Raw genomic sequence first — 16,949 nt, forward strand, 5'->3', positions numbered from 1 at the left:
CACGTTTTGACACTATGAACAATTAACCACCATACTCAATTTCCAGTAGAATAAACAGAAACAATTGGCCCCTGAGCTATGGTAATCCAAATTTATTATAAGATCTATGTAAACAAATACTAAAAATATACAAACTAAGATGTTCCTAATGTATTATAGACAACTCATTTTCTAAACAGAAACTATTGCCAGTACCCAAGAACAGGGATATTTATCTTAGTCTAACTTGCAGACTTCAGATTGACAATATTAGTCCTGTAAACTAATCATGTATGTTTTGTACATTACAGAACTGTATGTCAAAAACATTACCAAAATTTTATTTTAGTAAGTTACATTTAGATTTTCCTACTAACCTACACCAAGAAAAAAAATTACTTTCCTTAAAAAAAAAGAAAATAAAGAACAACAAAAAAGAACAAATGAACTGTTCTTGACACTGCAAGTTTCTTAAGTTAGGTATTATTTCTCCCCTCTGTCATCTTCAGCCATCAGAACACAAACAGAACAAGCAAAGGGCAAGTCTCAGATCATAGAACCACAGCACGGTTGAGGATGGAAGAAACCTCTGCAGATGTCCTGGTTGCAGTTGGGACAGAGTTAATTTTATTCCTAGTAACTGCTATAGTGGTGTGTGTTGGATTTAGGATGAGAATAATGTTGATTATACACTGATGTTTTAGTTGCTGCTGAGCAGTGCTCGCACTAAGTCAAGGACTTTTCAGCTTCTCATGTCCTGTCAGCGTGGAGGCTGGAGATGCACAAGAAGTTGGGAGCGGGCACAGCAAGGACAACTGACCCCAACTGAATGGATATTCCACACCGTATGACATCATGCTCAGTATTACAATCTAGGGAAAAGTTAGTCATCAGGCCACTGCTCAGGAACTGGCTGGGTATCAGTCAGCAGGTGGTAAGCAATTGAACTGTGCATCACCTGTTTTATATATTCAATTATTATTTTCCCCTTCTGTCCTACTAAACTGTCTTTACCTTAACCCACAAGGTTTACCTTCTCTTCTATCCCACATAACTCTGGGGGGCGGGGAGAATGCGCAAATGGCTGTATGTGGTGTTTAGCTGCCTACTAGGTTAAACCACAACAGGAGGTCATCTGGTCCAGCCCCCCTCAGCTCAAGCAGGTCCACCTAGAGCTGGTTGCCCGAGACCATGTTCATACGGCTTTTCAATATCTCCAAGGATGGAGACTCCACAGCTTCAGTGGGCAACCTGTGCCAGGGCTTGATCACCCTCACCATAAAATGTGCCATCTTATGTTCAGATGGAGTCTCCCATGTTTCAGGTTCTTGCCTCAAACCTGCAGTTTATTTGTCCTCAAAAAAGGACCAATTACAAAAATCCTAAGCAATTAAGTCTTACACGCATCTGTGTGTCCACGCACTAAACCACCTGCAAAAATGCAGATGGGCAGCAGTAGGTGAAGAAAAAATATTTTTATGTAGTTCATAAAACGAAACAAAGAGACATCAGGAATTACCACACAGGCATCTATATGAAAGGTCAATATTAAGAGCATCTAAATGCTAAATCTTGACTTAGAACTACTAGCATGTGAAATTAGATGGGAAACTAATTTCTGGGAAAGATAACAGCTGACCTAGAACAATGGACCCACTTTCCTCATGCCTGTAAAAAGTGCTGGCCACCCTTTCATGAATTTCCAGATAAATTTGGATAAGTCCTCTTTGTTTATTTTCTCAACTTTTTTGACATTTGCATTTCTTTAGTACCCAAGGAAAAAGAGAACGCTTTCAAATACGTGAGGATTTTTTTTTATTTATTTGCTTTTAGGAAAGGGGAACAAAACACGCAGGAGAAAAACTGCATTCCTCACAAAGGATCTTCTCCAATTCGTGATGTCTATCCTAACTGTGCCATCATTTATCATTATTAAATGAAAACAAGACAGGGAGAAACCAGAGCTGCTAAAACTAAAATAACAGTACTTAGTCCTTTAGCTAAAAAGGAAAATCTCACCATCGTTTGCTATTACTGAGGCTGAGTCTTCTTAAAAACAGACAACTCTTGCTGAGGCCCTTCTTTGAAGATCATGAAGGTCTGTAACACACAAGACCTGTGCCTCAGTCCTTCCTAATGTCAACTGTCACAACTTGTTCCATGCCTGGTAAATTTAATTAAGAGCCCTTCTTGGATTTCAAGTCAGAAATCTAAAATCACAGAAATCATCATCTCAGTGAAGGAAAAATGCCTTAATTAGGGAAAAATATTGACTGTGTCTAGCACAGCATGTACAGATGCATTAAACTAGGAATTTCTAGCCTAGTAATTTCAAAAGCTATAACTTACGGAATCATTGCAAAAAAGTAATAATGAACATGTAAATCTATATATAAAGTCACCCCCATAGTCCACATAATAAAATGCTACATTTTATCTAGTTTTTGTAAATTTAGTAGTCCCGCAGATGTGATGTGGGAAACATATCCCATAAGATGCAATAAGTACACACATTAAGAACCAGGACTAAACACACATTTTTTGCAGATGCACAGTAGGTAACATTTCTAATGACAGGAGAGCAGTTAAACTAGTCATAATCTTAATTATAGCAATATGAAAGATTATCAAAACAGCTGCAATACATTAATTGCATTTTCCCATTAATTTCATGCATTTACAGAACTATACATATAGTCAGTCAGGTACATAAGATTTCAGAACAGGGAAAGGGGAAGCGTTTCCACGAAAAAAACCCAAAACGAAACAAAACAAACAAACAAAAAAACCAACCAAAACCACCACAGGCATTGGCAAGTGACTCAGGGGCAGAAGTAGATCTTGGCATTTAAAACACTGACTTCCCAAGTTGTCAGCATCTCTATAATTTGATTTTTTTTTCTGGATAGATTTTGGAGAGCTTTGAAGTTTGGGGATGGATGTTGTTCCAGTCTTGCTTTTTGGTATTCCAAAACAGGTAGTGCAATGCTGGATGGAATGAATCTCATTTTAGTATTCTGGAGACAAGTATCTAACTTGAGCTAAATCACAGCTTCCACAGCCTCCAGAGAAGCTCTCCAGAAAATTATTCATTCTACTCTCCTTAAATATGTATCTTAAGAGGAGATCGATAGCTCTCTAGAGGTGCCCAGATTCCTCTCTTGTAACTAGATGTCTAACTTTCCCAGAGCTATCAGAGAGATGAATTCTACTCACTGTGCTCCGTGATTACTGGACATCTTGTATCTGGAAAAGTTGGCATGAAAGCCACAAGGAAAGGATCAGGCAGGAAGTAGAAGGGCTTTTTTTTTGGACCTCCAAGTACATGGGGATTATAAGGTCCAACCTTCTATCCAAAAATGTTCTTCCATGTAAGTCCTGCTATCTAAGGTACTTAATCATGTGCATAATTTAAACATCAGAAACCTCATCTATTTTCATAGAGCTATCTAGCCAGACAGCAGAGGATTATGAATACATGTAAGTACACTATTGAACTGAAGTCTTCAAGAGTTGGGAAGAGGCTTTAAATAGTAAAATTATCATACTAATTTTTAAAATGACCGAAAGAATGACATATCTACTGACATGCCATCCCACACCAACTTCACAGAGATAGTACAGAAGCCCCTCTTCAGTTTAAGAACAGGAGGACTTCAGAGCAAAGCTCTTTTTTTTGGACATGTTAGCAATGGTTTTTTAACATCTGTTGCCAAAGTACATCTTTTACAATGCTTCAGAAAGACAGACAAGATCAAAGAACAAGATAAAGAAACTGAACGTGCTTAAAAGCAGAATTTAGATAACGTGGCTGAGGGATGGGTTTGGAGATGATGACCCACTTCCAGAATAATGAGGAATTGGCATCATTCGTTCTGGATTAAATGAAACTAGAATAAACTTCCTGCTCTATGACTGCCTCACAAGGAGACAGTCCACAGTAGTTATCGGACTTTGCACTCACACTCAACCATACCCTGTATCACCTTTCACATGTAGACAAACCAAAAGGCACTTTGGCAAAGCAACAGAGGAAACCCCGCTCAGCTTCTGCCCCAGCTTTTCCTGCCGCACAGGTGGAGAGAATCTCGCTCTCCAGGTACAGTAAAACAACAGTTTAAACCAGAACTGCTATGAAACATCTTCTGCTATTACATTCACTTCACAAAAGTCACTTCTACATGAAAAAACTTTGAGATTCATATGTGTAAGTATGTACACACATTCAAAAAATGTTCATATATATATATACAGAAACACGTGTGTATATATATAATTTATACACACATACATATAAATAGAGACACACACAAGTATAAAATAGCAGAACTAAAAAGACAATGATCTATTCTTGCTTCTTTGTGACATATAAGGAAGGCCCAAAAGCATGTTGTTTTCTTTATCCTGGAAATATTAAAAATGTCAAGTCTCATCTATCCTCTCTTTTCTGGAAGACTTCTTGGACGTACAAAACCATAGCTAAAATTGCTTCTTACCCACTGATGGAAGATTAAAGTCTACAACTAGAGATGGAAGTCTTTCCCAATTATTTCTCAGCTATTTGAGTTAATTTTATGTTAGCAATAACTAAGTTTTAAATAGTCCAAATTAAAGGTAGACTTAAATTTATCCCTCAAGTGACAATAGAGAATTCCTGACAAAACCCATTTCAAACAGAAGGCACAACATAAGAAAAAAAATCCTTTAGTATGAACAAAACATCAATTTAAACCTCCTTTATAACACCTAAAAAGCAATAGAGAATGAAATCCTTTACATATACATGAAACACTTGTTTGATTCACAGATGCTGTAGAAGTGAAACTGTATTATTTACCAAGTTTACCAGTTTGAAGGCACAATGGCTAACACTTCATCCACATCCCATTCTATTTACAGTGAAAAACAAACAAGAAGGATCTCTAAGAAAAAAAGAGGAGATAAACACAGATGCACCCTGAGAAGAAAAATTTTACAACAAAAACATTTGTTTTGAAATACTGTTCTTTGTAAACTCCCATTATCTAAACCTGTGTTCTCCTATAACTAGAATACTGTTTGATACTCAGTTACAATGAAAATATTACTTATAGACAAAAAAAGTTAGAAGTTAAGTTCCCAGAAAAAGAAATCAACCCAAACCTGATTGAAAGAAATGAGGTCTCACAAAGAATCACACCATCAGTGTGGAAAAAAAAAAAAAAGAAAAAAAAAATCAATCTCAAGATCTTTGACAATGTCCAGTTTTCTGGAAAAAAAAATGGAATGGCATCATCTAGTTGGAAATCCCATAGTGCCTTCTGTTTGGAGGAAAAAAAATCAAAAAGCCAACTGTGCATGCTCTTCTTTGGATCTGGAATTCCCAAAAGATTCTGTAAAATGTAAAAAACTGAAGAAAAAGGTCTTTCTATAAAATCAGATAAATGTTCTGTAGCTGTTTCATGACATGGTTTACAAAGTATTGGCACCAGCACAAAGAGTTCAAAGTGTTCATTCAGGAGTCACAGAGATTGTCAAATCTTTAATGATTCGTAGCTGTCCTCTAGTAGCAGTTGGTTATTTACTGCATAAACTGAAGTATTCTTTGCCAGTTGATCTTCGGTGTGATAATGCACTTCTGCCAGACAAAACATCTTCCTTCTTATTCCAGTAAGTAGGAAGCGCCATTAATACAAGCATAGTGGAGCCAACAGCAAATGGCAGACTATATTTCATGGTCCATATTCATTGACAATGGCTAAAAAGGTAAAATTCTAAAGTCAGGCTGTACATAGCAACATACTGTAGCAGTGGTATTCAAAAAAAAAAAAAAAAAAAAGAGATAAAAACTTAATACAAGGAAGCACGAAAGGAAGAAACCTCTACAATTTGTCTACTGACAGTTTTCCTTCTACAGAGGATAAACAGTGTTAAAAAGAGAGAGTGCAATAGTACTTTGAGCCATCACCTCTTAGAAAAACAAACAAAAAAACCCCCACAAAACCAAAACAAATCCAATGCTTAGGTTTGGTGATTATTAAATCACCAAAATATATTGCCCTTGTTTCAAACTCACTGTATTTTGATCGCTGTCTTACTGAACAAAATCTTTGTTTTTACACTTGATGGGAGATTTGACACCAATGTAAGGGACAGTCACTAATGCATTACCCTAAGGTCTATTCTTTATGGTACTTTGCATGATAACCAGATGTATCACAAATGAAGTCTAGATCATGACAGAAATTTGAAAATAAAATTTCTCTTGAGTTTTCTACATATCACCGGTTAGGACACTAAGTACCTGGGCTCAAACTTTATATCCAATAACAAGAAGCATCTGGCAATTTTCTCCTTTTGTTTCTGCTCTACGTTCAGGTGGAAGGTTCTTGCGTTTATCTGTTGTGTCGCTTAGGCTGGACTGTAAAACATGACTACATATATTTTAGGTGGAAGAAGGGAGAAAAATGCATCAGATACAATTCATTGCCAAAAAAATGAAGATACAGTGTCTTTTCAATCCATTCTTCTACAAGCTTAAATAGCTTTTCAAACAACTAATTATAGGCCAGATCACAACATCATATGCTGCAGGCCAAACTAGAGTGCTATGGTATCTGTGTATGTATATACAAATACATCTGTATAGATTTATATATACACACACAAACACATACAAATAAAAAAGGAAGCACCCATTTTTTTCTTACTGCTAAATATTGAACTTCTGCTTTCACATGGATAATAATATAGTTTGTTGTGTGTAATATTCTAAAAAGGGACATTTAAGAATATGTTATTCATTTTCTTCTCATTAAAGCCACACATATGGCTGGTATTTAAAAACATGCAGTGCCACCAGTCAGCAGAGAGTAAAACAATTCTTAGGTACAATATCAACACTTTAAGAAATACATATTTAAATGTATTTTACCCATTTGTGTAGATAATTAATAATTTCCACTATTTCATAGGGCATTTATATCCTTCTTAAAAAAAGTCAGCATGAATTGACAGGAAACAACTCTGTCAAATGAATCCCACAGCAGCATATGTAGTAAGTCACTGGGTGAAACTCTTTTTTATGAACACATTAGGAAAGTTGGCATTCAGTTCTAAGACAACTCTATTATCAATCTGTGAACAGAAGGACACATCGAGTAAAGACAGATCTTTACAAGACTCCAGCAATTTCCTTAAAGATGCAGGGCTTACCATCCTCGTCCCTGTTCAAAAACAGAAAAGAAACAAAACAAACTGTAAGGTTACAGAGAATAATCTATTTTTTAAAGTTGCTAACACTGTGTCATGAAAAAAATACCACTATAATGTGATTTTTATTTAGATTATTTCCAATTAGATTTTTAAACTAAAAGCTTCTCAGAGACAGTGCAGAATTTTTGCTTTTAAGAAGCCTGTTGTACTTCCCTAACCCCATTACTTAAGCAACTCCATAATTTTCTATTTGTGGGGCAACTTTCCACCTTCAAGGGGAATTTTTGACTATAGAAGCTGACCCCAAGTACCCACAGCTACAAGACCTCCCAGTGACCAGCTGATGGGCTTTGGCAACAACCAACAGAGTACGCTACACTTGTGCTCTCATGACTCTCCCACTGACTGCAATGACCGGCACAGCACATGAGCTACTATGGGCTGCTCCAATTCCAAAATAAATCAGCAAGGCTTCTAGAACTTTAGAGTGAGTTTGGGTATCATGCATATTCAGGGGCAGTTGTTCAAAAGACTACCAGTCACACACACGCGCACACACACACATATATATATATACACTAATTACAACAGAAATCGCACTATTACCCATGCTAAAAACATGATCACAGTGACTGAACTCATAAGTGTCACACAGGCTCAGATCAAGCACGGGATTAAGTCAGAAATCAAACAAATCTGTGGTTATAAACATGCATCCACAGACCCCTTATAGCTGATGGAAATCTAGTCAGCACAGTCCAGGTGCTTAAGCACATGATTCAACTGGCTGGGCACTGGGGTATGATTCAGTTGCCTGAGGTGCCCCTTGGGCTTCCTTACACCATGTAGGACATCCACACAGAGCTGGCAGACAGGACACTGACCCACAAGAGGAGATCCATGCCTTACTGGAAGGGCTAGAAGCCAGGCAGGTTACTCCGGGCAAGTGAACCAAGTCTGGATGTGTAGAGTGGGCTAAACTGCTCATCAGGTTCTCCTGGCTCTGAAAGGAGTTTACACATCCAACACCATATATCATTAACACACACCTGCTGGTAGACACTTCAACTTACACAGCTCCATCTTGAGCTGAACTGCACCCCAAAATAAACATCTAGCCCAGGATCTTGTCTATGGCCAGGGCCAATAATGCTGACCAAAAAAAAAAAAAGAGGCAAGAGCAGCTCTTAAAAGCAGCTTTTCACTGGTGGATTTCTGAAGCTATCTTTCATGAATGCAACAACTTTTCTGAACTTCTTTATAATTATGGACACTCCACGAGTTCTACAGTTTAACTATATGATGTTAAAAAAAAAAAAAAGAAAAAAGAAAAAAATCATCCTTAAACCCACTGCTTACTATTTGCAATAATTAAAAGGCAATGAATACTAAAGAAGCAGTGCGAGATCATTCCCAGTTCACTGTTTCCACACCATTCATAATCCTATGGACATCTCTTCTGTTCCCTCAAGGCTGTTGTAAGATCAGTATCATAAGATCATTCTGCAATTTTTGAGCATCAAGTTCTCCAGCTTAAGGTTTTTCTACCCCAAATATCTCTGCATTATCCTCTAGCACAGCATTATTCACTCCTTTGTCTGGATTACTTATAAGCAGATCAATACAGACCCTTGGTGACCATGGCAGTGACCTAAGTTCACTGTGAAAAGAGATATGTTCTTTTCTTCTGTTGTCTGTCTTTGAAAGACTCCTTACAAACCTGGAGAAGACAGCTAAATTACAAAAGCAGAACCACCCTGGCTAAAGCTTTTGAAAATCCAGTCCTTTATGGACTGGATCAGTGCTTGCCTCCACCAAGAACTCCAAGGAATTCTGCAAGATTGGAGAGGCATAACCTACCTTCATGGGGACACAGCTCTCCTTCAAAGCATCATAATGACCTTGATGTTCACTGACTGACTGGCTTTCTTATGGCTGCAACTGGTTTCCACAGAGCAAAAGACAATCTTACTGTTCTGTAGCTTCTAACCTGCACCCTTTACAGAAGATTTTTGCCATGTTTATAACTTCATTCCTCTAGTGCTGAGGCTCATTTAAGTGACTGATCACACAACAGAAATAAGCTTTCCACAGCCCTGTATTTCAGCTCATTTAGAACTGCTGCATAAATACCATTTCATCCTAGCAATTTATTATCGTTCAATGCATTGATTTGTTCAAAAGCTTTCTGTATTGGCATTCCAATTTAAGGCAGCTTTTCGGGCTAATCTCCTGGAAAGAATGGCTCTGATGTAGCAGCCTACCTGATCCCCCTTGCCATGAACACTAATGGATGGACAACAGTTCTCCTGCAATGGCCTTCTGATATCTGAGCAATCCTTCACATCTGGAGTTCCTACCAGCCTCAGTAATCCACTGTAAACTACTTCTAACATATCTGAAATACAATTGTAGCACCTACCATTAGCCAACGGTTCCCTAATACCTCATTCTGCCTTACCATGACTTTGTTCCCCTTTCTAGTGTACAGCTTCCTATTTTTCTTGTCTGCATAGGTTTCATTTCCAGAAAGACGCCTCTGTTTTTAGTAGTCTCCTGTACTCTTAAGTATTTAAGTGTGGTCTTCACTTCTTCTACGGTAGGCTCTCAGATTAGTTGCTTTGAGACATCATTTAATATCCCTTGAAAACAGTCTTTGCTACCAGACCCCCAAATTTTACCTCCTGTACACAAATGTAATCAAAGCTTATCATTATTATTATGATTTTTCACTCCTTATCATTACATTATTACTGTCACCACAACTGTCCAGTGGTTGATGTAACAGCCCCTACAGCCATACACAGTAGTTCTGTAATATGCTGTAGTTACTTACTTCACTTGACCATAATTTTACCATAGTATCACTGTCCCACCAGCAGGATCTGCTCTACCATTCCAATCCAAACTCCAGGAACACCACATTATGCTACTCATCTCTTTTCTACCAAGCCTTAAAACTGCTACTGCATCAGCACCTTCATTTAAAATGAGCCTCGTTTACACATTTCAGATTTTAAGCTTCAAGATCCAAATGTGTGTTTCTACAAAAATCCTAGATCTAGACACCTAGCCACAGATTTTCTTTGTGTAGGATGTTCTTCATTCCTTCCTACCTGAATTTCAACAGTTCTCCTACTGTTTCATCTAAGACTAAGACTTAATGGATTTGTAACTAAATAGGCCATCCTAAATTACATGCTTAACTGCACCTGTTTCTTTTTTCCTTCTCAGACTTAAAATTTTATGTTAGGAAATATCTTTTTCCAAAAGCTAAAAAAGCCAGTTATGCACTTGGGGTTTGGTTATTCACACCAGGAGATAAAAAAACATCAGCCGCAGCTTTACTTTTATTTATACAATGTAAAATTAGTGATATATATTTCTTAAAAGTACATTCAAAAGCATTTCAGAAGTGTCATACAGCACATTTTCCTTTGCCTTTGAAAGATTAACAACGCCTCCTTCTAGATACCTATTCGGTGCATTCTTCTAGAGTTTGGAAGCTCTGTTACTTACTACAACTTTTCCTACATGGACGAATTGGCCATTTCTCAGAATAAATACATAATCAGTATATTAAAATCTGCTATTTAATTTTGTTGTTCAGTTTATTATTTGGAAAAATTCTCTGGTATCACCTTTGTTAAAAGACACTTCTGAGTAATGAATTCTTTGCTAGAACAATTCTTTTTATTAGCTGTAAATGATTTCATTTATATCTATCACATATATGGAATCACAAAATCATAAAATTGTTCAGGTTGGAAAAGATGTTTAAGATCTTTAAGTCCAACCATTAACCTAGCACTGCCAAGTCCACCTATAAACCACGTTCCTAAGAACCTCACCTACATGTTTTTTAAACACCTCCAGAGATGGTAACTCCACCACTTCCCTGGGCAGCCTGTTCCAATGTCTGACAATCTCTTCCAGGAATAAATTTTTCCTGATTTCCAACATGAACCTCCCCTGGTGCAACCTGAGGCCATTTCCTCTCATCCTATCACTTGCTACTTGTGAGAAGAGACCAACACCCTCCATGCTACAACATCCTCTCAGGTAGTTGTAGACAGTGATAAGATCTCCCCTCAGCCTCCTTTTCTCCAAGCTGAACAGCCCCAATTCCCTCAGCTGCTCCTCATCAGACTTGTTCTCCAGATCCTTCACCAGTTTCATTGCTCTTCTCTGAACTCTCTCTAGCACCTCAATGTCTTTCCTATGATGAGGGCCCCAAAACTGAACACAGGATTCAACGTGGGGCCTCATCAGTGCCGAGTACAAGGGGCTGATCACTTCTCTAGTTCTGCTGGCCACACTATTTCTGATACAAGCCAGGATGCTGTTGGCCTTTTTGGCCACCTGGGCATGCTGCACATCAAACAACATTTGAGAGTGAGGACCTTGAAAATAACTATCACTATTCCCTCAAATGTTTTTACTTTTCCTTTCCTCCCCTAGACCAGCCAGAGTAGCCTTAATTTTTTACATTTTATTCAATCCATTGCACACAACTTGAGTTCTAAATTTTAATGTACTACACATTTTCATGTTTGAATTTACTAACTATGTGTTGATGCTCTCAAGATAAAGCTGAAAATTTTGACAGCTGGCAAGGGGGCAGTTGGGTTTTCTGTTGCTCAGGAAGGTGTGGGAGGTGTTGGTATGTAGATAGGAATACATGAATTTTGCAGTAACAAGGGTGTCTACTTTTCATTACTCTTTTTGTGTAGGACAGACGTAGTCAGGCCTTTGGGGAGCAAGGCTAAAATGATTTATTCTTCATCCTTGACAGCAGTTGGTAGCCCCACAGCAACATAACCGAGCAGCTGATATGATGTGCAAGAAAAGAATTTGCATTCCCAATTCAAGCTTGTCATCTGACTCATCACATTCCTCAATGCTGATCACAGTTTGAAGACTAGTTTTTAACTAGAGGCCTAGAGGTGTCCACTTAATTTTTGATAGCACTGGATGATGTACTCCATCACTACAAAACTATCAGATGATCACAGCCAGATCATTCTACTGCAAGGTGGGAACCCACCATATCAGTCAGAGAAATGGATGTGGGCAGAGAAGGAAATGATACTTCTAAGCAGGCAGCTCAGTCTGTACCAGGTAAAAGAAAGCTCAGAACTAAAACTTCAAGAACCACACCCCCACGTACTCAGAGATACACTTATGTCATGCTTCCTCTGCCAAACTGTATTATAATATAGCAGATACAGACCCAACTCTTGATTTTTATTTTAACAGAAATTTACTTGCTGAAATGTGTTTTACACACCACAAACACAACCACCCATCAAACAATGCTTTACATGGGCCAATAATTTTATGCAGCCCTTGAAAACTGGCAATTTTAATCTTCTGTGGAGTCCTATGATTCTGTAACAAGGGACTTGTTACAAGAGACTAAGGAAAGGACAGATGGGTAGCAAGCTGCAGGACCTGCCACTTGAAAATAGCATCCAGGGTATATATAATATCCGTTTTGTAACACTTAAATGAATGACACACAGTTCAACAACATTTCTTTCAGAAGCTTAGACTCCTCCAGTCCTGAAGCTATTGTGGTGATAAATAATCTATAACTGAAACAAGAAGTTTTCCCTGACAAGTTCATAAGTTCTAACAACTGCAAAGAGAAACCAGTATGGTGTTTTCAGTGCTGGTGACTGCAGTGCAAGTAAGACATTCTGATCCCTACCTAGGTAAGTGCCTGTATACAGCAAGAAACCTCAAGCTTTTACACCGCTTTGTTGAAGCAAAAGAAGTTCTCTTACAGCATGCACTGTTAACCTAACAGCAATACTTCTATGCCCTTCACAATGCATGTATAAGCCAGACATTTCTGTACTTGGGAGATGACAAAGGATGTAATGAGAGTACATCTCCTTCATTCACATCACAGAGAAGACCCACTGTTCAAGGTTACTCTTGCAAAGCTGAGCACTGACCTCAGGCCTCTAGCAGCTTCAGACCCGTTGTCACACTTTTTCAAAAGGACTAAAACATATCAAGCATTTATGCAGCTTATAGTAACAGGATGGTCCTACATCAGCTGGCAAAAGTTAGAGCACATACAGAGATTTGTGACTTTCTCGATACTCCTGCTCAGTAAGAGACAAGCTCTTTAGTTCAGACAACTGAGACTTCTGCACTTACATTGGAACACCTGGCAATTTACCTTCAGATGACCCAATGTAGTTCTACTTGACAACTCTTTCTTTTAACCACAGAATGTAACGGTCCTCCTATTCAGACAAAGAAACAAACACAGTTTCCTTGCTGTTGAGAAAAAAGCTGGGTAACTCCTTCACATGTATCACCTTGTACTGACTTGTTTACAGCAGAAGACAACCCTTTTTTGCCCCTACTAAGTATTCCTCTGAAGAAAGAAAGTGAGGTATAAAAGGTGGATATTAAGGTTTTTGGTAGAATCTTACAGATAATCCTACTGGCTATTCCCTGGAGAGCACCTACCATAACCCAAAATGCAATCTCACTGGGAAAGGTTGAGTACAAATCAACTTCATTCAGGAATACCAGTAACCACCCCGGGAATGGAACAAACTCCTTTTCCACGTTCACACATTATTTTTCCACAAAAACATCAATAAGACATCAAACTGAATTCAAATGTGAATTCAAATGCTAAAAAAGCATGGCAACAAGCCTTCACAGCCGTCAGAGAAGCAAGACAAGCAGCAGACCATCCGTAGGCTTAGCATGGCCCAACTATTCACCGGGCAGCCCTGGTGCAGTGAAAAGGTCAGAGCACTTTGTGGGCAGACACAATGCCCTTATAACAGAAATGCATGGAAGTGGGTGGTCAGGAGAACATAAGTGTTTAGGGAAGATCACATTCGCTGTGCCGTTCAGAAAATTTTCATGTCTGAACAGGCAGATGTGCCCTTGATTATGTAGCTACAAAATACATTTCCTTAAAAAAAAGTTTAACTTTAAAAAGTTTAACTTTATCTGTCCATTCTCCTTTCCCATGTTGGTCAGAAGGCAACTTGCTCAGTCAGAGATGAGCAAAACCATCTTTCATGGTAGAAGAGTGTATCAGCTATAGTGGAGTGATACCATACAGCACATTTTTTTGTAATGAGAAATGCTGATAGCCTTAAACTTGCTTGGAACATCATTCAAGTTGAGGGCACTGAGTTCTTCCTGGCATCTCTCTCAACCTAAATATAATATTTTCATTACAATTATTAAATATTAAAAATACGCAGTGCAGCTACTTTCATGAACTGAAATCTTTCTTTTTCAACTAACCCTGTGAAAATGAGCCAGTAAAAGCACAAAGAAATTTCTCCCACCTTGATGTCACAATTATCCCTGCGCATGTCCTACATTATTTTAAGAAAAACTCATATACCATCATAAAAAGAATAAATTCAGTATCATGCAAAACTACATTTCTCAAAACCCTTACTTAAGAGTCCAAAGTATATTTATTTAAAATTTCTAAAAATATTTTTAACTACAGAAGCTGCAGAGGATTAGAAATTTAAGATTTGCTATGCTTTTTGCTCCTCTTCACTTCCCACCTTAGTAGAAAGCCCGTTTTAAGTTTTGCTGTTAATTACCTTTTCCTCTTTAATGAGTTAAATTCACTCCCTGGTAAAAGTGACAAAGAAATTCAATATTGCTTGGTGAAAGTGTATTATGTAAAAGCAGAAATCTGTTTATTGATCACAGACTTGCACTATCAATATACTTTGTCACACTTCACAGAAATAAAGCAACAAAAAAGCAGAAAGAAGGAGAAGAAATTTGATCTTCTGATAGTCAGAAGACAAAGATTTCGGCTAAAAAACTAATGGTCATGAAACCAAAGTTATTGGAAAAAATCTCACAAGTAAATCTCAGCCTAAGCAATTCATATTAAGCACTCAAATTACATGGTTGGTATAAATCCACTGGATTCTAAGTCTGAAACTCACTGCAGCGAGTAAAATTTCCCGCCATTTTTTCATACCTTAAACTATAATTTTAAGAAATATTTATTTAAAAATCTGTCTAGAAGACAGTTTTGTCTTAAGGACTCCATTTAACTGCAAGGTTTTTGAGACGCAGTGAGGAATACACCAATAGCACTATGTTTTCTTACCCAGTATATCCAGCTGCCGTAAATGTGTGCAGTTAGCCGCCAGCTCCTCGATGTCTGTGTCACACACAGACCTGTTGGCTGTAAGAAAGAGCTTCTGCAAGTTGGGGAGTTTACGTGCAAGGTTAGTGAAGCAGCCTGTACTGCTCTGTAGCGTAGGGCACCAGCCTAGATCGAGTTCTTCCAAAAGCTGGCAGCCTGAAGCCAATTCTGCTATTCCACTTTCGGTTATGTTTTTACATCTCCACAAATCCAGGCTGCGAAGCTTTTTGCATTTTGCTCCCATCATGCTTGCTATAAGATCATAGTCTTCAATCTGCAAGGAAAACAAACACTTTGTCATGTATACCACCCTTCCAGACATACATAGGTGTTTCAAGATTTGCTTGCTAACACAATCATAAGCATTTTTCATTTCTAAAGAGCTCTGAGAGTACAGTGAGGTCTACTTTTACAGAAGACAAAAAGAAAATACGTTCTCTATCAACCCCCAGATATAGGTGCTTTTAAGTTCACTTAAGTGAACTTAAAACTTTTACTTGAGTGAATTTAAAATGCAGTGAAATGTTTGTTCTCATTGAAAAGCCTTTGTTTTATTTTTCACAGTAGTTTTTCCTTTAAAAGATGATGAAAACTTTTTACGACCATAGGCACTGCAAGCATAGGCACTTGCAGATTGAAGAATGTGTATATTTCTTTTCTAGGTTGATCAGTTGCTTCATCTCCTCATGGAAGTTCTATTAGTTACCTTGGGCAAGCCAAAGGGACTGAACCAAGTTCCCACTCTACAGGCAGAAGGAATGAAATCCACTATCAAAAATCATAGGAATTCAAGGACTGTTGGAAAACTGTAGTCACGCTGCCTTCCTCTTCTGTCCATGAGTCAAAGCAGGGAAGGCTGAGCCAATTCTGCTTTGTCACTTGCTTCTCGAACTACAAGGAAGGTTGGCTAAGTCTTCCTGATGAGTTATCTGCAGCAAGCCAGAATCTCACCACACACATCTCTGAGCAACTCAGCTCACATGAGCGCCCTGCAGGAATTGCTATCCCTGTACTCTCTTTAAGCAATGTGTGCAAGACTATGACTCAAATGGCTTTTGCTGAAAATATTTGTCTCATGGTTATTAGAGTCATACACATGTGTTTATCTGCTAGGAATGACAATCTGGGCTGAATAAAAATACCTAAGTCTTTATTATTAGTTTTAGAAAGAAAAAGTGATCACGCATATAAAGAATGCCGAAAAATTTAGGAAGAGGCTAAAGAACTACGAGGAAGCCTACAAGCTAGGTTTGCGGTGAACGCAACTGGCACGTAACCCGTAAGTATATGACTAATCTGCATCCGCCTTGGACATTGCAAGACAGCGTAGCTTAATATCAACCTAGCATTTAACACGTCTTTGTGAAACAAACTCAGGTCTAGTTCCAAGCAAGCGTCCTCATGTGGTGTAAGTACTCACCATGACGCAGCTGCCCAGGCTGAGGTGCTGCAGCTCCGAGCAGAAGTTCAAAATACTGAGCAGGGCTGTTTGCTGCCATGGGAGAACACGGCAGAAGGAAATACGGAAAGTGAAACAAAGAGAAGAGGTCAATTAGACATTAAAGGCTGTCACTGTGTTTCCTGAAATACAGCTCAAAACTCTGCTACA

The 16,949-nt window shown here is 38.2% G+C and overlaps 1 protein-coding gene across 10 annotated transcripts in view; it reads right to left on the minus strand.

Annotated features, from left to right (window-relative positions):
• Nucleotides 1–1,822: 1,822 nt before the first annotated feature.
• FBXL4 (F-box and leucine rich repeat protein 4) overlaps nt 1,823–16,949 on the minus strand; it is a 64,128-nt gene continuing 49,001 nt past the window's right edge. For 7 of the 10 annotated variants that reach the window (XM_080341375.1, XM_080341373.1, XM_080341372.1 and 4 more), the window contains 3 exons: nt 16,761–16,832; nt 15,302–15,614; nt 6,894–7,184 (listed from right to left, as the gene is read on the minus strand). In XM_080341375.1, the coding sequence (XP_080197501.1) occupies nt 7,021–7,184; nt 15,302–15,614; nt 16,761–16,832 (549 nt within the window). In that variant the 3' untranslated portion in view covers nt 6,894–7,020. Of the gene's footprint in view, nt 6,369–6,893; nt 7,185–15,279; nt 15,615–16,760; nt 16,833–16,949 lie in introns of those variants that run through there. The other 3 variants (XR_013921952.1, XR_013921953.1, XM_080341376.1) reach the window with 3 other exon arrangements.

This window comes from Nesoenas mayeri (genome assembly GCF_963082525.1).
Source record: "Nesoenas mayeri genome assembly, chromosome: 3".
Lineage (NCBI taxonomy): Eukaryota > Metazoa > Chordata > Aves > Columbiformes > Columbidae > Nesoenas > Nesoenas mayeri.